Source organism: Corythoichthys intestinalis, chromosome 16, assembly GCF_030265065.1.
Source record: "Corythoichthys intestinalis isolate RoL2023-P3 chromosome 16, ASM3026506v1, whole genome shotgun sequence".
Lineage (NCBI taxonomy): Eukaryota > Metazoa > Chordata > Actinopteri > Syngnathiformes > Syngnathidae > Corythoichthys > Corythoichthys intestinalis.
Genome location: NC_080410.1, coordinates 3,305,674 through 3,315,201, shown reverse-complemented (window position 1 = coordinate 3,315,201; position 9,528 = coordinate 3,305,674). Strand labels below are relative to the sequence as shown.

Genomic DNA, 9,528 nt, shown 5'->3' with positions numbered 1-9,528 from the left:
TTTTGTTCAGCAAAATGTCAATGTGTGTGTTTTTTTTTTTTCTTCGACATCCAGTCTGAATAATAGCTACTTTAATATGGCTTGTTTGTACCTTGTAAGTAAAAGTAATTCTAAAATAATTCGCCGTGGTAAGATTATGTTGGTGGTGAAAATTACTCAATTTAGGTTGCCTTCAAAAGAGCCCACCAACGAGTCTACTGCTTTAAGATGGCCGCCGTTTTTGAACGCCGCCGCCTCAGACTTTTCGCCTCTGGCGCTCTGTATGTGATATCTATGCATAAGACAAACCCAAAAAAAAGCACATCCCTTTTGACGTCATGGAGCACCCGTAGCTTGAGTAGCCACTGGAAACGACAACTCGCTACGTATAGTATAATATTTACCGTGAGTATGGTTCATTATCTTTGCATGTAACACAACAACAAGGAAACCTCTTATTTTTGTCCGGTTTACCGTACACTGTAGAAGTAGCACGCGTGCTACATCGTGCATCCCACTGTGTTTTTTAACATGGCGTCCCACTACGAAACACATGTAACTTTTTAAATGTCTAGACACATTGCGGAAATCCACGAGGGAAAACATTACACAGACAGTTTGGTTTTGGTCCATGTCAACTCAAGGTTTTTCAGAAAGAAGTGTAATTTCAAAGAGGCAATACATGAAATTCGGAAGTAAAATGCATCTGTTTTCTGTAGTGCTTGGGCATTTCTCAGAACCGAGTACGATAGACTCGTAGTTGTGAACTCGTGCCCGAATTTAGTTACTTTAGTTGGAAGAGCCAACGAGTGAGCACGGGAGAACGTAGTCGTTTCTCAAGTAGTTCGAACTTGGAAAAGCAATACGCCCGATGATGTGAACTCCTGATTATTTTCCCTTGCTCAGGGTGACGGTACAGTAGTACCTCTACATAGGAAATTAATTTGTTCCAGGACCTAGTTTGTAAGTCGAAATGGTCGTAGGTCGAGCAGGATTTCCCCACAAGAATACATTATAATTTCACTAATTTGTAAGCGGCATGGAAAATGAATGAATGAATGAATGTTCCACAGCCTGAAAACGTACACTAAATCCTTAATAAATACTGCTGGTACTATAAATAAATAAAAAAAAAAAAACTTGAACTAAGAAAAAAACTTGAACTAAGAAAAAAAAAATAGTGTTGCATTAATACAAATTTTTAGCCTCAATACCTGGCTGTGCATTATTTGCCAATACCGATACAATACCGATACCACACTGTGTTTATATCAGTAGTGTCAAACCGATTCCACAAAGGGCAGCAGTGGGTCCTGGTCTTTGTTCCAACAGATCCAGCACAGACAGTTCAACCAATGAGGTTTCTGCTAAAATAAGCACCACCTGACTGCAATCAACTGATTACGCTTGTAAAACACCAGATTGGTGAAAAGGTATTCATCTTGTTTGGTTGGAATGAAATCCAGCACCCACTGCGGCCCTTTGAGGACTGGTTTGACACCTGTGGTTTATATATACCGTATTGGCCCGAATATAAGACGGCCCTGATTATAAGACGACGCCCTCTTTTTCAAAACTCAAGTATGAAAAAAGACTTTTTGAACACCAAATTCATTTTTATACAGAAAATAATGATTCTAACAACATATGTGAGAGAAAAAGAATGTTATTTTGCCTCATTCAAATCTTAATATCTGAACATTTAAATATGTAAACTAAAGTGCAATCACATTCGTAAATGAATGGCTTCTGGTTTTTGAAATGTAAATAAACCAATCTATTGTGATAAAACAACAAAATTGCAATAACTGCATTAACCATCAAAGTGAGGTCTAACTGTAGTGTTGAAACAAATCTAAATAGGAAAAACATTGCAATAAAATAATGCAAACTGGTTAAACTTGAGAGTAGCTAAGATCTGTCATTTCAGAACATTACTTCTCAAGTTCAGCATTCGCTTCAATATATCTGGCGCTGTCTACCGTCGTGAATGGGTATAATGTCTAGACCCCAAATATAAGAGCTACATACCTGGATGTTAAAATCATTGATATCATGGCTTTGTCAGGCTGCTGCTTACCTTTGCGAAACAGGAAAAAGACGAATACAAAGTAGGGCTGGCCAATATGGCCTTAAAGTACGTACTTATCTCGGTAAATTGAGCAGATTTACCTCGATAACGCTAAATGATGATAAATTCATGCCCGCAAACAGTTTGCTGAAGACATGTCAACAAAGCACATGGATTACTAGTACCATGTCCTATGGTCTGATGAGACGGGCGGGCTTTCTTGTGTACCGTCTTAAGAAGAAGCTTCCTCCTGGGGTGACAGCCATGCGCACCAATTTGATGTAGAGTGCAGGGTATGGTCTGAGCACTAACAGACTGACCCCCACTCCTGTAACGAGTCGCATGACCTTTTACAGGGCAAATGACAAGCAGTACTCAATTTGGACATTTAGGGATCTACGTATTTACTAGGGGTGTACCCACTTTTGTTGCCAGGGGTTTAGATATCAATGGCAATATTTTGAGTTATTTTGAGGGGAAAATAAATGAACTCTATTATATAAGCTGCTACTTTCCATTGTGTAAAGGTGTCATTTTGTCAGTGTTGTCCCATGAAAAGATATACTTAAATATCTGCAGAAATGCGAGGGGTGTACTCACTTTTGTGATACACTGTAAGTTGTTTTTGTTTGAGCTAATGTTTTTTTTATGCATTCCTCATTTAGTTTAGAAGTGTAGTTAGCAGTGTTTTTTTTAGGTAATATGTGTTTGAAGGATTTGTTAAGAGCTTCATTAAAAAAATAAAAAATAAAAAACAATTGCATTCTATAGCATTTAAGCTAGCGGACATTTTCTATGCAAGTTAGCCAATTGTTCTTTTGGTGTAATTAGACCCTTATTTATTTTTTTAATATCATATGAAGCTAAGCTCAGGTATTTTAATTTATTTTCATATGCATTTAATGCTCTTGTGAAATTAAAGTGCAATTCTCCATCATTTGAAGAAACACTCAGGAATTTTATTTTGAATTTGCACTTCATGCTCTTTTGAAAGTGTCTTAGCAAGCCAAAACACATATTATTGCAAGCATAAAAAAATGTATTCTTCAACACATTAAATGTTCGTAATCCGATGACGCGATTATTCGAAATAACCGATTGATAGATTAATCAATCCATCCATCCATCCATCACGCTTGCGTGACGGTCAGCCTTAAAGGGTTAAGCATTTTTGTCACTTTTTTTGGAGTGGATTTGTGTCCAAAATATGGTCAATTATCAATTTAAAGTCATTTGCAATGGTATTTCAAAGCACCTTTTGTAAACTTTTGAATAGCTGTCCACTGTTGTGACCACTATCCCTGAAATGGTTAAAATAATTTTGTCGCTTGTTTTTTTATGCCAATTGAGGAGATTTCTTTAAAATGTACAATGCCCCCTGTCTTTTTGCAGAGCATGACATGTTCTGGACTTCCCACTCTGATACAGTCAAAGAAGATGGAGAAGCTCAAAGGGTTTGATTTTTGGAGGAAAACCCTTAAAGAAGCATGCTTCGTGGTGGCACCCATGGTGGACCAGAGCGAACTGGCATGGCGCCTGCTTAGCCGTCGCCACGGCGCTCACCTCTGTTACACGCCCATGTTACACGCGCAAGTGTTTGTTCGGGATGCTAATTACAGGAGAGAAAACCTCTATAATGAGGTTTGTGAGGAGGATCGGCCATTAATAACTCAGGTAGGAATATTTTTGGGCACTTAGGAAGGATGTTGGATGTTTTTATTTGAAATTTTGTGGATTTGGTCAAAACGGACTTTGACCTGATCCTCGCATAACCATGACATTGGTGTCCGCAACACATACATCAACATTGAGCCATTTCATGAATGCAACGGAACTGCTGAAGCTGTCAGTTCAGTTGGGGGCAGCAGCATTCCCCAAAACTCAGTGGCTGAATGTAACGAAGTAAAAGTACTTGGTTACTATACTTAAGAACATTTTTGTGTATCTGTACTTTAATTGAATACAAATATAGTAAGTATAGTAAGTACTTTTTATTTCATTACATTTTACAGCACGTATTTGTACTCTTACTCCACTACCTTTTAAATTGTCGCCTGTGTTAAACGTCACTTTTGTTTTTTTCTCATTGTGAATAGATAGTTTTGTTTTCATGCCTACGGTGCATCGATAACCCCCGCACAACTACTTGAGCATGAGAGGCAGCAACACGAGTACAAGCAAGATTAGGCAAGTGAACAAGATATTGACCAATAAAACCTTGAGCACAGCGCACCTTCAGATGGGTGCTACACACTCTTGTACAGTAGCTATGCACCTGATAGTTGCTTGCAATCCGCCGTAAGATAAATTTAGGAGTTTTTGATCTTCTTAAACTTCCGTTTACACTGCAGTCAATTTTATTGCTTGTTTTTTTTTCATTCTGCAGTTTTAAATAAAACTGAGCAGTCAATTAATTTTCTGGTTCTTTCTTTGAATACTAACTCAGAGCTCTGTATGTATGTATGTATGTATATTGTTATTGACATATACACACACACACACACATATGTGTGTGTGTGTGTGTGTGTGGCGGGAAACGCAGACAAGGCTGAAAAAGCAGTTTCTTCTCTTAAACCCCTCTTTAAAATAAATTGCCGTATTTTAAGCCCCAAAAAACTGTTGTGTTTGATAGAACAATATGTCTATATGCTGCTATAGACCCTACTCACATGACGTCACAACCACGCCTCCGCGCCATGTTGTCCATCTACTCGTCATGTTTACGCATTACCGCTATGTAAATTCCTCCTATTATGGCGTGTTTTTCTGCTCGTTAACAATAATAATCATAATGGTGAAGGCGTGTGTGGCGGTTGGTTGCAGTAACAGAGAAGATAGACGGAGAGACTTGAAGTTTTACCGTATTCCGAGAGACCCGGAGAGGAGAGCGAGATGGACTCCTGCAATTCGACGAGAAAACTGGGCTCCAAACGATTACCACGGATTATGTAGTAGTCATTTTATATCTGTAAGATGCATTTAATATATATTTAGAGGGTTTTGAGCTGACAACCACAATTAAGATCATTGCGAGGCTAATCGCCGACAACATACAGTTTCAAATTCAAGATGCTTATTTCTTCCACCGTCATTACATTTTGAATTGTATTTAGCTGGTACCAAGTGAAAGAAGCTGGCCTCGTCTACGGATCATCAGTTAAACAGGTGTGTCCAAACCTTTTGCAAAGAGGGCCAGATTTGGTGTGGTAAAAATGCGGGGGGGCTACCTTGTCTGATTTACATAGAACAATATATTTAAACAAATTTTAGCAAGCCCTTCTGTGTGTCACATTTGCTTTAATATTTTTTTTTATTCATAAATTCAACAGTCTCGTCTTAGTGGCTTTCTCTTTCGACACTCGGACTCTTGCGAAATACTGCTGCTATGAAAAAATAAACTAGCTTCTAGTTGCTATAATTTCTCACTGCGTATCTTCCCTGTAATGTCGTACATGTCAGCGTATCTTGTTTAGTAATATTGCGTAGCATCGAACTCTTTGAAAACAGCGACTGTCTCTTTGCAAATGAGGCAGACACAGTTGTTGCGTGTTTTATTGAAGAAATAGTCCAACATCCACCTATCCTTGAAGCGTCGGCCATCTCAGTCAACTTTTTTTTTTTTTTTTTTTGATTGTCGCCATTTTAGAAATCACCCAGGGTAATGTTGCTTAGAGTGCTGCTCTTAAAGTTTTTCAAACTTTTGTGAGAATAGGCTGATTTTGTGTGGACAAGATAGTTGTAGATATCAGGGTAGCAGATGTCAGGCAGAGAGGGCGAAGACAGCGGGTCGAAAAATATCGATCTAGGCATCAATTATGGATCTGGCGAATGGATAGGCTGAAGCTTTTCCACATAACGCCTTTTATGCAACGCATCCAATGAGTTTACAGCGTCTGAAAGCACCGGGGCTTCCATGAATTGCTCTATAAACTGAACGACTAATTGAAACCATTGAGAATAGGGCTAAACAGAGACGGACAATATGGCGGCCGGATACAGCGACACGTCATTCTGTGACGTTGGTGAGTAGGGTCTATAGCAGTTTCATGGCGCATTGAGTCCCCAACTATTTGTCCGTTTTACCCTGAAGACCCCCGTTTACAGACACCGTGTAACCGCTTTTGTTTCAACCCAGCCATAAAAAGAAGCTTAAGTAATTACATTTATTATTCGAAATATCATTTTTAGCTTAGAATCATTAATTGAGCTCTAATATTTAGTTGAAAAAAAAAACACTTTAAAAAATTGTTTACTCGCATATTTTAAACTTTTAAACAAATTACGTCACAATGAAAAAAAAGTTTCTAGTAACTGTACTTGTAGTAAAGTAACTAATATCTACCTCAGAACTATCGCTTTATTGTTGTTGGTTTTTTTTGTTACTGTCGCATTTCCCTCGATATTTTAGATGATAATCAATCCAAACAAAGAAAAATTGAAAGAAAAAAAAAACTTTTAAAAGGGTAAATATACAGTATAGTATGAAAAAGAAAATCTCGACCACTCCTTGATGTCTGCGATTTCTGCATCGCGACCCTTGTTATATCACCATGTTCCACCCATCCCCCCCCCCCCCCCCCCCAAAATCCGTCTGTGGCCATTCAAAGCTTTTTTTTTTTTTTAAATACCTTCCTGCTCAAGATGTTTCTTCCCTCCAGAAAATTGAGATTTTAACCTTTCCAATTATGTATCACACATGCTTATAAGACAATTTTGAAATTTGGCCAAATTGGGGGTCTCAGTGCGGAACTTCAAGTCCGCCATATATATATATCATGAAGTCATATGATATAATATGAATACAGTGGTACCTCTACATACGATCGCTTCGACACACGAACTTTTCGACATCCGACGTAAAATTTGACTCGCCATTTGTTTCTACATCCGACGACATGCTCGAAATACGACGACAATGGCAGCACCGCAGACAAATGCACGGCGGATTTTCTTGTGTGACAAATCAACACAGGTTTCAGAAAAGGTTGGTACAGGTGGTGAAACAAGGAAAAAGTTGACGCTTACCTTCTAAATGAAGGTGCAAATGACAGAAAAATATGAGCGTGGGGTGAAATGGCACAACAATACATCTCCACGGTCCTCCTCCGACCATCGTTCGCCAGTCTTTATAAGTTAAGCTGACAATTCTTATTGTGGTAACATCTCCAGAGAAATTGCCAGCTTCGCCACGTTTTCATAATTTCTTTCACAACTGATTCAACACAAAACGCCTGCTGTCTGCCGCAATTGACGATGTTCTCAAGAAAGCATTGAAAGCGAAAGTAAACTCTCACCCGCTCCCCTCCCTCTTTGTCACGTGAGCCCCGCGGTGCCTTCAGGTACAGAAAAAAACGTCCGCCTTATTAGAACCCGTTTTGTTACACTATTACAGGAATTATTATTATTATTATATTATTAATCCGATTTTTATTTATTATTTATTTGTTTTGCTATATGTAATTGCCATTTGTAATAGTACCAGCAGTATTTTTTAAGGATTTAGTGCAGGTTTTTGGGCTGTGGAACGAATTAATGGAATTATAATGTATTCCTATGGGAAAATCCTGCTCGACATACGACCATTTCGACTTACAAACAAGGTCCTGGAACGGATTAACTTCGTATGTAGAGGTACCACTGTATAATATAGAGTCAAAAGGTCACAGTCCAGACCATACGCTGCCACCAGAGGGCAGTGTATCCTCCATCATTAAACAAAATAGAGCACAATACTTTTTGGATAGTTATTTTGGGGTACTTAAAGGGTGAATTCTGACTTTCGCAGAAATTTGGTTTATGTTGCCTAGTAGGAACGGAACTCATTGGTAACCCGGTGACTACCTGGATTACATTTTTCATAGGGAGAAAATACTTGTAAAGTGAAATTTAAAGCAAGTACTTTTGTATTTTTTTTTCTGAAATACAACGATTATCGGTACATGTATCGCCATATCGTGAGATCGTTATCGTGAGCTTTGCATCGTATCATGATGTACCAAGAGGTTCCCACCCAGAAGGTCAAATAAAGTAGTTTTTTTCTTTATGGTGCTTTATAGACGCCACGTGATTGAACGGGCCGGCATAATCATAGGACTTTTGACTGCAAGCTTATGTGTGGCCATGTGACTATATTGTTACATCTGATTGGTATAATGGAGTCATGTGATTATTGCTACTTAGTCTCATTGGTGAGAGCAGTGAGCCGCTGTGGACACCTATGGCAAAAATTAATATATAGAATAAAGAGTAATAGTGGAGCAGCTCGCATAAATGTAGTTTGGGACTTGGCTTTTATTCATGAAAAGTCTTCTGTTTCTTTACAGTTTTGTGCAAATGATCCTGAGGTCTTTATTCAGGCAGCTCTTTTGGCCCAGAACTACTGTGATGCCATTGACCTTAACCTGGGTTGTCCTCAGATGATCGCTAAAAGAGGTACATTGACTTGAGTTTGATATGACGTGCATGATAATGTTATCATCTGGAACCACAAAGCATATAAATATGTTTTTGATGTCCTTGTTAAAGGACACTACGGAGCTTTCCTGCAAGATGAATGGGAGCTGTTAGAAAAAATGGGTAATGCATATTTTTTGTCATTATAAAATTTATTATAAAACGATAATTATTTTAGTCATTATTTCACAACAACTTCCAAGGTGGGCCACAATCTCCTTAATGTCACTGGTCAGAATTCCGTTATATTCACGCGATGATATTTTTTCCCAGCTCTACTTGCAATGCTTTTATTTTTAAAAGTAGAACTTTTGGACATAAATAATAGTGACCCATTTTGGGTGATGGATTGGATCTATAAACAAGCAAAACTGTAAGCTTGGAATCCTTAACGGCAAATACCTGAAAATGACAAAGGCAATTAAGTTTTGAAGTATTTTTGCTAGAGTGATTAACATATCCACATTTTCTGCAGAAAGCACATATCTGGTTGCAGTGACAACAGCGCCAGCTGCTGCAAGCTGGCCAGTCTATCAGTAGTAAAGTTAAAAGAATCGCTGTGCGTCAGACTTAAGGCTGGAATACAGCAGGCGTGTCTATGGTGCGTCAGCGTTGCCGCTGTGTCAACGCAGTGAAACGCGGCTGTTAAAGCTGTAATGTGAAGTAAGGTTGGCCAACCATGTTTTTGAATAATATCAATGGCTAAACAGTTATAAGCATATTTTCATTATTTTTTTTTAACGCAACCCTTCCAGATTCTTTGTTTAACCCATAGCAACGCCCTTGACAACGAAAATGCTTTTCTTCGGCAATCTTCGGAAATTACGTCGCACCGGGAAGTGCGAGGGAAGTCCGCCATAGAACAGTATTGTTTGTTGCATTGCTTTTCGGTAAGATGCCACGGCGGTGTGTGGCGATGTTTTGTTCTCACTCAAACGAAAAGTTGTATAAGTGGCCAAAGGATAGCAGGGCACGTAAATGGACATCTTTCGTTTGCATGAAGCGAATGAATTTCATGCCATCAT

General features: G+C 38.6%; 1 protein-coding gene across 2 annotated transcripts in view; it reads left to right on the top strand.

Annotated features, from left to right (window-relative positions):
- Positions 1 to 249: 249 nt before the first annotated feature.
- dus1l (dihydrouridine synthase 1-like (S. cerevisiae)) overlaps positions 250 to 9,528 on the top strand; it is a 35,168-nt gene continuing 25,889 nt past the window's right edge. For both annotated transcript variants that reach the window (XM_057861019.1, XM_057861020.1), the window contains exons 1-4: positions 250 to 384; positions 3,443 to 3,724; positions 8,374 to 8,482; positions 8,576 to 8,626. In XM_057861019.1, the coding sequence (XP_057717002.1) occupies positions 274 to 384; positions 3,443 to 3,724; positions 8,374 to 8,482; positions 8,576 to 8,626 (553 nt within the window). In that variant the 5' untranslated portion in view covers positions 250 to 273. The remainder of the gene's footprint in view (positions 385 to 3,442; positions 3,725 to 8,373; positions 8,483 to 8,575; positions 8,627 to 9,528) is intronic.